Raw genomic sequence first — 14,718 nt, forward strand, 5'->3', positions numbered from 1 at the left:
CCGTTACTACAACACGAACAACACGAACAATATCAAGCGAGGAGGGCTCAAATTTAAGAGCCGCAAGAAATTTCCGACCATTCTACTTCATACTAAAAGTGCGGAATGACATACGTACATAACTTCAGACTGAAAAACTCATGCACCACTTGTCCAAGTCTCGTCACACCTAGGGCAACAGGTCTAATCCCAATACTCATGTGTGTGTATAGGGTGAGGTGCGCAAGTAGAAATGTACAGGTGGGTGACAAAGTATTTGGGTGTTGCCTTCTCGTACGTTGAATGGCACGATATAGCACAGATCAACAGCTTCATTTAAATATGGGATTAATCCTGGATGCAAGTGTGCATGGAAAGATCCATACCGGACGCAGGTGAACGGTAAAGATGTCCCTAAATGTGAAGCCCAAGACTTAACCCGAAAACAAAGGCACCTTAATATAGCTCGCTATTCATGTTGTACGCTGAATTTCTGACTCTGAATCTCTAGAATTCTGACTTCCTTGCCCAATAGCTTGACAGAATGAGAAAATTTTATCACCTCAATATGGTCCTTCTTGAACTATTATTGCCAATGTATCGAATACAATCTTCTAGATTCTTCATTAATCATGATTTAGCGCTGAGTCGTCTTCCAATTGCCTGGATTAGATTATTTCTATAGAGTTGGGGCGCCTTGATAAACAAATAAACGGGGAAAGGCTTTTTCAGGTGGTGAGACGACTCGGTTTTCAATGTCGCTTCAAGTGTAGTCTTTAATCTGTGATAGACAGGAACGTTTCCGAGCACGACCTTGACAAACTTTCACTTCATCCGTCAATACGACCTTATTTTTTTTCGACCAACTCAATGCATAATTTCTATCATAAGAGTGATCTTTGAGCTTGAAAGAAAGTAAGAGGCAAGGACATAAAAAACGAACTTGTAAAGTGCACCGCCGAGCCCAGTCCAGTGATATTTTATAACTGTCAATTGCTTGCATCGGCATGCAGGCTGTGATAAAGCTATTTCGAAAAGCATACCATTCGTGTCCGTTTTTGTTTTGTGCCATCGTCCGGGTAAATAAGGTGACGTGCGAAGCCGTTTGACAGGGGTGGCGAGAAGCAGGGCGTTCCGCCATCGATTTTGCCCTGCAGCAATTAGACCCTTAAGATAAGAATTCTTATACTTGTGCTTCTGCCCAGTGCAGGACCAAATTCTCTCTTGGTACTTGCCTAGCCATAGGACGGTTTGAAGGGGGATTCCAGTGGCACTCGTGCCGAAGGTAATCAAGATACCCGGATCACTCTGGCCCCGAGCAGGATGAACAAGTCTACCATTTTCTTTTCAGAATAGCTTATGCAATTAGCCGACCTGTTTCTCACACAGTCTACGAAACGGAACAAAATTAAGGAAATACTCATCAATCCGGAATCTTGGCCCTTGACAGCACAGACTAACGTCTTTATCCTCTTTACGGCACTGCAAACATCCCTCTCCGCAGAAATTCGCCTTGAGCTGGCATAAGCTATGATTAGATTCATATTGTTCGTCAACAAACAGGGCCAAACAAGGCTTTCTAGCTACTATACATGGATGAGCATTCCCGAACGTGTCGCTCTGGAAGCAGAGATCATCCGAAAGTGCTTGTCCCGCTCTGAGCTTCAATGTCAGTTTATAGAATACCGGGGGCATAAAGTCATTTACCGACGGTATGCGTCACTATTTTTCATTGTGGGTGTAGAAGGAGATGATGCCACGGGAAGTGCCCACAGCGTAAGTACAAATGGTGGGTGCGAGAATGAGTTGGCCATCTTGGAATTTATCCATGCCTTGGTGGAGACTTTAGATAAGTACTTTGAAAGCGTCTGCGAGCTGGACATAATGTTCAACTTGGAGAAGGCACATTTCATTGTTGACGAAATGGTAATTAATGGACACATAGTGGACGCCAACAAGACAAATATCTTAAAACCAATACACCTTATGGAGAAAGCAAGCGCGAGTGAGGAGTCGATCTTTTCGAGGAGAGGATAGGGCCTTCGTATAGCTAAAACGGGAGGATGCGATAATACGTGACTTAGCGCATCTGCCCAAACTTCAAGCAATTTGTTTCAAATAAAAATGTAAAAATCACAGAGCCCGTAAACGGTAGCTTTGTTATTGGAAAATTCTTCTCGGCATTTTTCCAGCAACTTTACTTGATTGTTTTGGATTACATGGCAAGCAGACACGCAGCCCACGCGTTAACGCATCCATTAAAACTCCATCAGCTTTAATTTTGGGATAACATTCATGCTCTGGAGTTCCTGAAAAAGAAGCTTGCAGGCGTAGGGGAGACGAATGTCGGCCATTCTTTCTGACGACCTACAGCTTTGACACCACCCAGCATACCCCAATAAGCCACATCTTTCGCAAACCGTGGCAGTGAAAGCATCGGAAGAAATCATGAGCCGCTCAGTGAGTAATGAAGAAGCTCCATACCCGATTAAACAATCACGCTCCATTTCTCCGAGCCGCAACCCCCCGTCCCGTGACCGTCCCTCCGTAGGCTGTCGCGTCAGCACTGCCCTGGGGCCGCGGGCGCGAGCATGCATCTTGTCCATCACCATATGTTTGAGTTTTTGATAAAAAACGGGCCCTTGAAATATATATGTGAGTAGCGGTTCCCCACTTGTGCCACTCGTGATGATCTCTTTGCCAACATAACTGAAGCCATTTTCAACCAAAGCGCCAGAGCAAGCCACAACCCGATCAGCGCTTCCAAAGTCTTCCCCAAACGCTGTCCCATATGCCTGCCGTCCGATCATAACGCTTGCCTTACCCGCCACGAATTCGATAAGTTTCCCAACGGTCATCCGGGAGGGAAAGCCGTGTGGATTCATGATAAGATCCGGACATATTCCGTCATCGTTAAATGGCATGTCTTCTTGTGCTACAATGATTCCACAAACGCCCTTTTGGCCGTGCCGACTGGAAAATTTGTCGCCAACTTCCGGTCGTCGACACTGTCGCACACTGACCTTCACAAGCAAGTCTCCTCCTTCGTTTGAAGTAATTAGAACCTGATCCACGTGGCTGGGGGCGGGACCTTTGTACGAAAGTGGTGTGGGTTTGAAAGGCGTCGGATCTGCTCCACTTCCCATGTTCAAATCTGCCACAGATATTGGCGACTCCTTATTGATCATAACTGATCCATTTCCGAGCCGCTCTCCCACCTGACAGATTCCATCCTTATCCAACGCCTCAAAGCGTCGTAATCGTGGATCCCGTCGAATTGAATATGCTCCAGCTAAATTTGATTGTGCCGCGCTTGGTTCCCCACCCATCCCCGAACATACCGCTGCCGTATCCTCGGGTGGGCCTCTAAGGTTGTCGGCTGCACCATTAGCATACTTACGAAGAGATGTCTGATGCTTGCGAAGTATGAGACATCGACCGAAACCGCGGTCCAGACTAGCTTTGTTGAGCACAACGGCATCCTCTATGTCGTAGCCAGAGTAAGACATGACAGCCACGATGGCATTTTGACCGCCTGGAAGTTCATTAAAATTTACAAGATCCAATGTGCGCGTGGTCACCAAAGGTTTTTGTGGATATACCATAGCGTACAGAAGCGAGTCTAAACGTTCGTACTGATTGAGCGCGACTGTGCCCATCGCTTGTTTTCCCATGGCACACTGGTACGTATTTCGCGGAGACTGATTATGATGTGGGTAAGGTATCAACCCAGCTACTACGCCAAGCACAGTCAAAGGATCGATCTCCATGTGTGTGTGCTTGACTGTCAGTTGAGTCTGAGCAAGAGCTATTAAACAATTATTTTCCTCGTTCACGTCCACGTACTCCACAACACCGCATCGAATGAGCTCTGCCAAAGTCAGAAGGCCTGATGAGAGCTGGCGCATCATCATGTTTGTAAGACGGGGCACGCCCTTTTCACAAACCAAAAGAGGGCGACAGACCCTGCCACCGTCTGTGGCAATGTAAATTGCACGCTGAACTTCATGTAGACACACAGACACAAACTCGGCTACCAACCCTTTCCTGCGCAACAGACGTAACAGGCGGACAAATCGCAAGGGTCTTGAATGGCATCCAACGATGAGTCCGTTCAGAAAAACGAGGTAATTGCTTGAGGCGTTTATCTCCGCCCCGCTCAAAAGCGTCACATCCTCGATCCCAAGATCGAAGCATAGTTTACGGATGGGCTCGCTCTCTTCGTCAGTCGTGACATGAGCGAGCAAGGCCAAGTTTTTCACCAGACCGCATGCCTCGCCCTCAGGCGTGTCTGCCGGACAGATCATGCCCCATTGAGAAGGTTGAAGGGAGCGGGGACCTGAGACTTTTCGTGTTTTCTCAAACTGAGAATTGATTCGTGTCATCATACCCAAACACGAAATGTACGAAAGCCGTGTTAAAACTTGCGTTACACCTTGTCGATCCATTCGGAAACGCTGAAGCTTCCAATTTCCAGTTGCGATGGCTTGAATAAAACCATTCGTGATCGTATCTGTCCGGATGCATTTAATCACGTCGAAACTTTGCGTCCGATTTGGCTTGCTCAGGCCCTGATCTGCCTGTTTCTTCAGTTGCACATTCAAGCGCTTGAAAAGATCCTCAAAAAGGAGCGAAAGCAGTTGCCCAGCCAGCTCCAGTCTCTTGTTCCCGTAGTAGTCCTTATCGTCGAGTTGGCTGCGGTCCCTGTGCGTAAGAAGCACGCGCCTGATGACGTGGCACACAAAAATGCATTTGGTTCGAAAGTCAAAGTTTATGACTGGCACATGATTAAGAATTACCGACGCAAGCACTTCCCGAGCTTCCTCCTCCGGAGAGCTGGCCCGTCGGTAGAACGCGAAACCCATGCCAGACGGACCCGGTCCTCGGTTCTGTGTAGTGTTCCGAATTTTGGCTCCAATATATCTAAGAGCTTGCGCTTGGGTACAGATTCCTAGATGATAAGGCTCTTCCAACGAAGGAGCGAACGCGTCCAACATTTCGGGAGAGTCTCCGACCATACATACGATCTCCTGATCCGACTGCATTCCCATCGCCTTCAGCACCACAACAATTGGAACATCGTCCCCAAGCAAGTTATTCTTCAGGTAGACTTTGGTTCCATTTTTGACAAAAATATTCGAGCGCCCTTTCCTGTCATGCGTTGAGGACGTGATGGAGGCGCTGACGTTGCCCTTGTTATCTTCTTCGATGATAACGCGATTTTTGCTCAGTTGCTCTTGCATCAGTATTACTCTTTCCACGCCTTTTACAATAAAGTAGCCCCCTGGATCATAAGGGCATTCTTTTTTTTCGGCCAACTCGGCCTCACTTCTCCCAGCCAAGATGCACTTGCAGGACCGGAGCATAATAGGGATCCGTCCGATCATGACTCCGCGCTTCACCACTATCTGTCTCCCCCTCGTATATCGGACATCCACAGTAATGGGTGCCGAGTAAGTGCAGTCTCGAAGGCGGCACTGGAAGGGGGTCACCCGGGAGCTCACGTAAGCGTCGTCGTCTACGGACGGTTCACCTACGTGCACGTCCGTATAACGCAGCCAAAACTTAGGATCAGCTTCTGAGCGCAATTCACGATTGGATGCGGCGTTCACAATATCTTTGATCTCACGGTTGACGAAAAAGTCGAAGGAATCGATATGTTGACGCATCAGGCCCCGGAGCTGCAAAAAATGGGGCAGCAACTTCCACTTATCGGCAACGTCTGTCACAGGCTTACTCACATCTTCTTGTGATTGGTCCGCTAGCTCCGTGAAGAAAAAGTTTGATCCCAAATTACTAGCATTTGAAGCTTTAATCCCGCTGCTGCAATTTTCCGCGCTTGGTGGTGCCATTTCATTCACAAATGCCTACTGTGCTGAGATACTGCCCAGGCACGGAGAGGAGGATACAAAGTGCAGAGCTCAATAATCTCTGACCATCCTGGTACAGATGACACGTGAAGACGCGTAGATAAGAACAATGTTTTGAGCCTATACACGAGATATTTCCTTGTCTGGAACCTTGCCGAAGTATTCAATTCAATAATTTCTCGAGATCACATACCATCAGCATAAATTCCCACGACTCCACACCATTCGAATGACTACCATGCATCTTCATATCAAATTGGTTCAAAGAGGTGCTACAACGCTTGTAAGTCGGTTAATCAAACTTGAGAGTGTACTTTTATGCCTCCCGCGCCTCCTCAAGTCGGTGTGCACTGCTTCCTGTATCGGGAGGCATGCTGCACGCCCCTCTAGGCGGTGACCGCCGCGGTGGCTGCCATCCCCCACGTATCCTTGGTTTTCATCGTCACGCTTTTCTTTGCATCGTCTTTTTCTTTGCCCGAATGATCGGGCTTCTAGAACTGTCGGCCTTAGAACGCAAAATATGACTGCTTTCACTGAGATTTGTGCCGTGTAGACGACTTCGAATGGTTGACTAGAATCCCCCATCCTGTCGCCATCATCCTCGCCCATCCTTGTCGCGCCACCACTGTCTGTTTAGGTGTGGCCCGGACATGTCTACCCACTGCACACAGCATGCACACGTGTACGCATAATTTTAAATTTTACCGTGAATACACTTGAAATGCATTGTTCGGACTCGGAACTCCCAAAATCTCGAGATCGGTGAAGCGAGACCACCTCTTTTCGATCCTCAGCTTCTTCTACATGTTGCCCAATGCAGTCGTGCCAATTCTTCCCACAAGTTGTACTCCTGAATGATCACAACCGGTGTTCTAGCTTGAATACAGTAGCCATGCAACTCGCTCAGGCAGTCAATCGTGCTTTCGGCTAAGCAGGTTTGCCCTCCCATATCAGACATCAACATGCGTCGGCTAAACTATTTATCCTCCTTCAGAGGTGACCCAAACGCTGCCTCGCTCCGTCTGATAGCTTTTTCAAGTTTCTCAATCTACCATTCGGTTAGAGCTCGGCAAGTTTTGGCCCCTAAGTTTGCTTGCCGCTTGCATTTAAAGTACTTTTATAGTACTGCTCCGACTTCGAGCAAGCCAACATTTCAGGATATGCTGCGGCACTGAGTGACTCCCTCACTTTGCAATGATAACTTCGATGCCAATGTTATATGAAGTTGTACCAACTCAAATGCGAGAATGAATTGTTGCCAGGCTGCCATGACCTTCTGATGAGATTTTCATATTTTCCCACTCATCTGTAACAGGCAGCCATATGTGTCAATTGTCAGGCAAGGCCCAGCACTGATACGTGGTGCTTAAAAACCGAGGGCATGCACGTACCGCTGCTCCATGGCAAACGAGATGGGGCGGAAGTTGCCACTAACCTTTACAATAGAATCGATGAGAAAGTCGACCACAGTGACACTCAAGAAGGCGCTGACTGCATTAATGCTCAAGTGCCACGTCAAAACGATCGCGGCCTTCGTATGCTCCAAAAGGCGTCAAGAGAGGTTGTAGCCTTTCTTGTGCTAATCATGGCAGGCATCGTTATGGGTCTAGCATTGCCGAGAAACAAAGAGCTCCGTAACGAGGGCTACGCCACGCTTTCAAATATATTAGGATGGATTTATTTTTTGGCCTGGACAGTTTCATTTTACCCGCAAATTTTTCTCAATTGGAGGCAACGGAATACAGAAGGACTGTCTCTTGGCTTTGAGCTTCTCAACCTCCTAGGGTTTCTCTTTTACAGCGTATATGCGCTTTCTTTCTTCTTGCTCCCACAGATTCAAGAAGCATACAGAAAACGACATAACGGACACGAGAACAAGGTGACAATTCAAGACGTGGTCTTCGCATGTCATGCTACAATTCTTACTGCTTTGACAGTCGCCCAAATGCTTCACTATGATGGCATAAGAATCTATCGGCGACTCTCGTGGCCTATCTTAATGGTCCTGACAGGATTGCTGGTCATTACTTGTGTAGCTTTAGTGGTAGTAAGTGCGAGAGGAGATGGGCCCTCTGATTGGCTGCTTTATTTATATACCATATCCTTCATGAAGCTATTTGTAAGTGTCATCAAAGGCGTGCCCCAGGCCTTTTTAAATTATCGGCGTAAGTCCACTGTAGGATGGTCGATTCACAATGTACTTTGCGACTTTACAGGTACGCAGGAAATTATGGCGGGTTGAAAAGTTGACGTCAATCGTCGTCTTCTTGTAAAGCTTTACACCGCTCGTGATGACAGCCTATCCCGTTTTGATGTATTAGTTTGGACAGTGGGGATATTCTTCATGGTTATAAACTCATCATCTGTCATCCTATAGCATTATTGCCCGCTTCGCTTCGCGAGTTTTTCAGATAGGTTGGACTATTTGTCTGTTCATGATTCTTGAGTTTGTCTTTGCTGCGTTGTTTGGGTACAGTGCGACTGATCATAATGTAGATTACACTAAATTCAACATGCCCATTTCTAATTCGCAGGCGGTGTCTTCTCTGTCCTACAACTTCTGGTGGATTGTGCCGTCACAAATGACTGGGGAGGGATCAACGGCAATGCCCTCAAGTTTTATCTTGGTTTATTTTCCATTGCTTTCGACCTGCTTTTCATGATACAGCACTTCGTTCTGTATCCGACGTCTGCAACTGCAGTAACGCCGTCGAAATGGAGTAAATGAGTTCGATCGAATCTGACTTTCCATTCTTTGCGGCGGACAAAACGGCAAGTCTGAGGTTTTAAAGGCGAGAAATCACTTTTGTTGGGGCTGTACACAAATTGTACCATAGGTTGATGCGAGAAGGTCAAAATGCTTACACTGTATAATGTAGGCAAAGACTAAATAGTTGACTAGAGATAGATAGAGCTAAGAATTAGCAAAAAATTATCAACAACCCGAACAGAAATAATAATAAGATTTAAGGCTTCAGCTTTTCAGGAGTCGTGATTGATTATAAAACATTGTTTGGAACACGATCAATCACAGGTGACCTGAACACGGCTCATACCATATTCATGTATCACGAAATGCTACTTGATGGCTATTATGATACTGTGAGAAGTTTTATCCACCTGTGTTTACGACCAGCATCCTGTGTTACCTCGAGCAGCCGTGCGATACTCCTCCGAGAGAGGGGCGTTTCCCTTGCGGAAATTGTGCCCTTTTCTCACGCCTTCGATGGCTTTCGAACCTGGTAGTACGGGGTCCACCACCATGCAGGGCTTGATGCGGGAATCCTCTCTATTCGCCAAATCTTGAAACCAACGGACAAAATGCGCTAGAACTTCTTTCCCTAGTGATCGCCTTGCTTTTCGGGAAATCCCACATGGATTGCGCCGTCCGCGAGGTGCAAAGAGAAGTTGGCTTCTGATGACAGACGATTCAAGATGTAAAACAAGCTGTCGAATGGCATAATGCGCGGTCGTGCGCCACTTTCGGTCCCGCCCTTTCATTTCTTGCAGCTTGATGCTTCCCATAGTGAGCTGTGCTTTGCCGGGAAGGAGATCTCGGATGCATTCCGGTGTCCCACGACTTCGCTGACAGGGCCCGTGTCTATGCTGGGTGAACTTGCGTTGGATATGTCAAAGATCTCTCTCTCCGCATCGATTCGCTAATTTTTGAGCATGACACTCACTCCTAGTATTTCTGTGTATCTACGTTGAGGGGAGCAAAATATACCGGTTCTGCCTTGTGCGGAATGGCCCTGGGCATCGTGTGGGGCCTCCCTGAAATTGCCCGGCTCCATCTCTCGTCGACAGACGGTATTTGGAGCAACGTGTGGAAAGGCTACATGCAAAAACTACGCCTTTGTTCACCAAAAACAATTTCTTGAGCCTCGTAACAACCCTATGACAGCAGCGCCAGCCTAAAGTTGTATAAGGACGCGTAATATTATAGCATTAAATTTAATGACTTTATCGGTCGTAGATTTTGGAAAAGACGTTCTCACATATAGTAGTTTATAGTATACAAAGTAATAAAAACTCGATGGATAACAGTCACGTTTCGCGTCTTCTATTCATTCTTCGACAAACACAAAGTGCTTCAGGCGCACACATTTGCAGCCCCCACATCCCTGAGGGACTGCGGAATGCGGCACTTGAAAGCATCGCTCACGCGCGTACTGTTAGATGCACGTGATGCTATGCGACCATCACTGATCAATCCCTTGCATCACTGTGTGGCCAGGTTTTAGCTTCTCAAAAAAATCGTCCGGGTCGTCGTCAACACTTATCAAGGAAAAGAAGCCACACGTGAAGAGATCATTGTATTTTTCCATCTCAATCCTACCTTCACCGCGAATAGAGGTGCCCGAGATCGTAATCGTACCTTCATAAATCCTTGTCATGCTATACTTACTGTCTCCGCTATCGGAGTAAAAGCGCTCCAATAGAAAGCCGACTTTTCCTTCATCACCAGGACGCCAGCTACCCTGCACGTCTACAGCGTTGGTGCTATCGGAGATAAAGCTGACGCTTCCATCCCCACGCAATTCAACTTGTGTCACGCGATCCGTGCTAATGCATCAATGTTTCGATAAAGAAGGAGTCATAAGGTTAGTATGATATCGTGTTTTTCTACGCCATCCCAGCTCATTACACGCCAACTAAAGCGAATAACGTGCGTTACGACTCACTTGTCTTCATTGTCGGAGAACTGGATCTTCCTATTGGCCATTGGGTGAGTAGTAGAACCCAGTATAGCACTAGCAGTGGAGCATATATGTTGCAGCTTTTTGAGGGGTGGTGTCACAAGGAATGCTTCGCCTCGAGACAGGAGGACCGGCGCGAAGAAGCAGCAGAGTAGATCAAGTCTCATGATTGTGGGCCAGAAAGTCCTCACCGCGTCCTGTGTAAAAAATCAACATAAGAGCGTGTGGCATGGAGAGTTCGATGAGAGAGACTGGAGGACTGGCGATGTGAGGCTGTGGGCACAAAATGTTGACGCTGGGGCGGGGAGCAGGCAAGTGCACGCTGGGGCGGGGAGCAGGCAAGTGCATGCAGCAGCAACCCACCGGCCAACCGACTCGCGCCATGCCAAGCCCACACCATCACGCCTCCCGGGCACTCCCCGGAAATAGTCACTCATTCGGGTACATCAGTGAAAAGCGATGCATTTGAAAGTTTTAAAATGCGAGGATTGGCGTCCATTAATGTCAATGCGTCGCGAAAGCGCGGAACTGCTTATTGCACGTCGAGGATTCGGTAAGCGCGAGTTCAACGAGCAGCTGCTGCAAGAGGACAACAACAGAGGCTATGGCGGAAGAAAGACTGACAGGCGATAAAAGTGGACCAAGACAAATATGCCAAGGTATTGTCACAAAGGACGGTCATGGATGTGTCCGGTTAAAAAGAAATCAAGAAAATTGGAAGGCACCACTTTGCAAAGAAGGACCTCAAATTTTATGTTCCCGGTGGAGGTCCTCCTGTGAGAGGTCTGACTTCTTTTCTTTTGCTGAAACTCGAACACCGTCGCACGCTTCTGTCCGCTTATGTGAGGCTTGATGCACTACTCTCAGAAGGTCACTTTTTTTCTAGAGCCTCAAGTCTCTTCGTGATGTCATTCAGCCCCAACTGGACGGAATCAGTCGAGCTGTTGCATGCATAATGTTTCATGGAAGAAAGGAAGGATGCAGAACAAACCTTGTGAGAGGGGGAATTCTGGGGGGAGAATGCTGTTAAACCTCGATTTGCTATACATACGTCGACAATTGCATCATGGACATTCATAATGCACATGTCTTTGTTTAGCAGGGGGGGAGTGTCGAGAGCGTCTGCCCGCATTGAATTATTTAAAAGGATAAAAGTAATTTTTAAAAATCGACACAAACCCTACACTATATAAAACTTAAAATAATTCATGTTACATACGAATCTCCCCTGCTCGGAGATTTAGCCTCCATGAGAAGAGTAGGTACTGTCGGAGACCCGTACAGAGAAGGCATGCCATAATGACAAACTCTTGTCCAACAAAGACACTATGTACAATATACGCTAAAAGAAGTCAAGATGTCTTCACTAGATAAGAGCCTACGCTCTTGGACACGTACCGCTTGACGTCTTGAATTAAAAAAAAGTAGCCCACCAACGATGTAACCCCTACGCCAGCTAGAAAAGAAGACAACCGCTGGAAGAAGGATGAACCTATTTAATTTTTCGGTGAATTTATTGAGTTGCATGTACTTTTCGGTATCTGAGAAGTAGCTTTTCAAATAAACACCCTGCCAGCCTCTGCTTCAATATCCTTTCTTCACCCGGCTACAAGTAGTAAAAGATCTACAAGGAAACAAGTGGTATTACTGAAACTTATCTTTAAACGAGAGCATGAAGATAGGCATCTAACCGCAGACCTCAACAAATCCATCCCCAGCGCACCTTTGTTCGACGTCAGCGAGGTTGATTCTGCCTCTGTGGACAGCTTTCTATGGCAGCCGCCGGGCGACCACCGAGCTCCCACCGTCATCTCATAAGGAGAGCGAAAATGACGGAAGGCAGAAGTCAGGCAACGGCTACCGTGAGCCATCCTAAACCATGCAAAAAGAAGAGACAAAGTGATGCACACATGTTAGGGAATAAAGGTTCATAATTATTCTCATGTCGGATTGCCTCGCTTGAGTGCTGACTAGCAGTAAGGAGGCTTGCGGCCCCTTCAAGGTTGCTTTCTTTTGGTTACCCTTCCGCTGGCTCGAAGTGTGAGCGTTGGGTGAAGGCGAGACAAGCCTGTGAGATAAAATGACCTAAGATTTCCGGCCACACGTTGAAATTGTGCCTTGAATCACCGGGCAGTGATTCATCCGTAGAAGCCTGTGATGAGGGAAACTCGGCGAGAAGCGAAATCATGCGTCTGCGAGATTGTCTTGCATTCCGGAGACTTTCATTCGCAGCATGCACTTCCTTTTAAACTAGCGTGGCCGTTTTCATACGATACGATGTTATGATTGGTATCTAATACCATCCACGATCTTCAGCAGGTGCGATACTGAGGCGTTCCAGGGCACTTGGACGGGGGAAGGGAGTGTCGCTGAGCGGAGGGGATCGGGGGACAAGACGACGGACGCTGCGAAGAATTTCGGCTGGAGCCAGAAATGAACAGACATATTTTGGTGCGAACAGTGATATTTTTATGTCTGATTCACCTTCTTAATTCTTTCTGCCCAGTATCCTTGCACCGGGAGTCAATCTACTCTGTGCGGTTTAAATTTCGGTCAATTTGGGGGGTATACATCAGTCCACCTTTTGCTCGACACAGATCGTGGAACCCATTTCATAAGACTGTAGTGTCGAGTACTTCGAACAATGCGATAAATAGTAAGCATGGAAGCAAATGTCAAGCTGTGACTCGCTTAGAGGTAAAATTTTTGACAAGTAATCCATTGAAGACAAGGGAGGTACAGGCTTTGTTAGCGGAAGGGGGCCTCCAAGTGCCTTTCGACATTGTGACATTGGACATTGAGTTACCGGAACTACAAGAGACACCACTCGTGATCGCAATTGAGAAGACACGGCTTGCTGCGCAAGCCGTACAGGGTCCTGTTCTCGTTGAGGATACCTGCCTCTGCTTCGACGCGCTTGGCGATTTGCCGGGGCCGTACATTAAGCACTTTTTGGATCAACTCGGTCCTGAAGGCCTATTTAGAATGATAGAAAATTACGAAGATCACTCAGCGAAAGCCGTTTGCAATGTGGGTTTCAGCCCAGGACCAGGGTGTCAACCACTGATCTTTACCGGAATCACGTATGGAGAAATAGTCCGGCCTGAAGAAGGGGATGACGGTTTTGGATGGGACACATGTTTCGCTCCCTCTGGCTTCAATTCGACGTTCTCAAAGATGACTGTAGAGCAAAAGAATGCGATATCGCACCGGTCGATGGCTTTGCGACAATTTCAAAAATATATTGCGGATAATTGGTTGGAGGGAAGCCAAACAGGAGAAGCCATATTTCTCTAATCTAGTAGCGCGAGTGCACATGAAAAAAAAGCGGCGCAGAATACCTATGCCTCTCCACTGTAGTTAAAAAAATGGAGGCCTAAGATATCGTCCCTCCGCTTTCTTAAGGGTGGCGTGGACTCGCGCCTTAGGTTGAAGTAGATGTAGACGGCATGGAAACTTGCATTTCACAAAGAACTTTCTTGCGCAGCGAAGACGTTTATCGATTGGAAGCATGTATACGATGTCGCTGTACCGAAAATCGGTCCGACCTCCGAGGCTTTCTTTTTTTAAAGAAAACTGACGACGAAATATGTTACACTCTACTTTTTTTGTACATCCTTTCGAATTTGGTCATCTTGGTCAAAGGTACTTATGTAATTCAGCGTCCAAGAAATCCTTTGCGAGTGACCTTCTGGAAAACGAATCTTCCAAACGGTGCGCCGTATTGAGGGAGATCGGGGAGCCGCCGTTGCCAGCGCGCCTTCCGACCGGTGTTTTCCCGAAAACAAGGTGGGGAGTGACGGTGCAGTGCTCTCTTCCAAGCCTTCATAAATCCCTTTTACAGAAAAGTTCACCCTTTCTGACCCCTCTGGTGCGCCATCCAATTTTATACTATCTTCTGACCCGGGCAAATCTAACCAAATATGATGGGAAGTTCCATCCACGACTTTTCCCGCATCAATAACCACATGCACCGATACTCTTGTGACCTTCGCTTTATCAAGATAATCCGATTCTTCTCCCCATATACATTTTCTGAGCTCCCACCCGCATGAAAAGTGCACATCTGACCCAAGATACAAGGGAGCTCGACGCATCGTTGACCCCCGAGCACTTTCGGCTCCCTGGGATGTGGACGTCAGTGCCGAAGGGATCTGACGTGGATCAAC

The 14,718-nt window shown here is 47.2% G+C and overlaps 3 protein-coding genes across 3 annotated transcripts; 2 read left to right on the forward strand and 1 right to left on the reverse strand.

The window, feature by feature from the left end:
* The first annotated feature begins 1,480 nt into the window (after positions 1-1,480).
* On the forward strand, positions 1,481-2,047 carry AP4S1 (AP-4 complex subunit sigma-1). The gene has a single exon (XM_005856311.1). The coding sequence runs from the start codon at positions 1,510-1,512 to the stop codon at positions 2,014-2,016; it is 507 nt and encodes a 168-aa protein (XP_005856373.1). The 5' UTR covers positions 1,481-1,509; the 3' UTR covers positions 2,017-2,047.
* A 98-nt stretch (positions 2,048-2,145) lies between these two features.
* On the reverse strand, positions 2,146-5,924 carry RPC2 (DNA-directed RNA polymerase III subunit RPC2). The gene has a single exon (XM_005856308.1). The coding sequence runs from the start codon at positions 5,829-5,831 to the stop codon at positions 2,238-2,240; it is 3,594 nt and encodes a 1,197-aa protein (XP_005856370.1). The 5' UTR covers positions 5,832-5,924; the 3' UTR covers positions 2,146-2,237.
* A 2,247-nt stretch (positions 5,925-8,171) lies between these two features.
* On the forward strand, positions 8,172-8,821 carry NGA_2078400 (uncharacterized protein). The gene has a single exon (XM_005856310.1). It carries the CDS (start codon positions 8,285-8,287, stop codon positions 8,510-8,512), a length of 228 nt encoding a protein of 75 aa, XP_005856372.1. The 5' UTR covers positions 8,172-8,284; the 3' UTR covers positions 8,513-8,821.
* Positions 8,822-14,718: the final 5,897 nt, after the last annotated feature.

This window comes from Nannochloropsis gaditana, assembly GCF_000240725.1.
Source record: "Nannochloropsis gaditana CCMP526 unplaced genomic scaffold scaffold006, whole genome shotgun sequence".
Classification (NCBI taxonomy): Eukaryota; class Eustigmatophyceae; order Eustigmatales; family Monodopsidaceae; genus Microchloropsis; species Microchloropsis gaditana.

Excerpts from the sequence above, each read along its gene's own strand:
- RPC2 (XM_005856308.1), bottom strand. The coding sequence starts at position 5,831 with ATGGCACCACCAAGCGCGGAAAATTGCAGCAGCGGGATTAAAGCTTCA.
- NGA_2078400 (XM_005856310.1), top strand. The coding sequence starts at position 8,285 with ATGATTCTTGAGTTTGTCTTTGCTGCGTTGTTTGGGTACAGTGCGACT.
- AP4S1 (XM_005856311.1), top strand. The coding sequence starts at position 1,510 with ATGATTAGATTCATATTGTTCGTCAACAAACAGGGCCAAACAAGGCTT.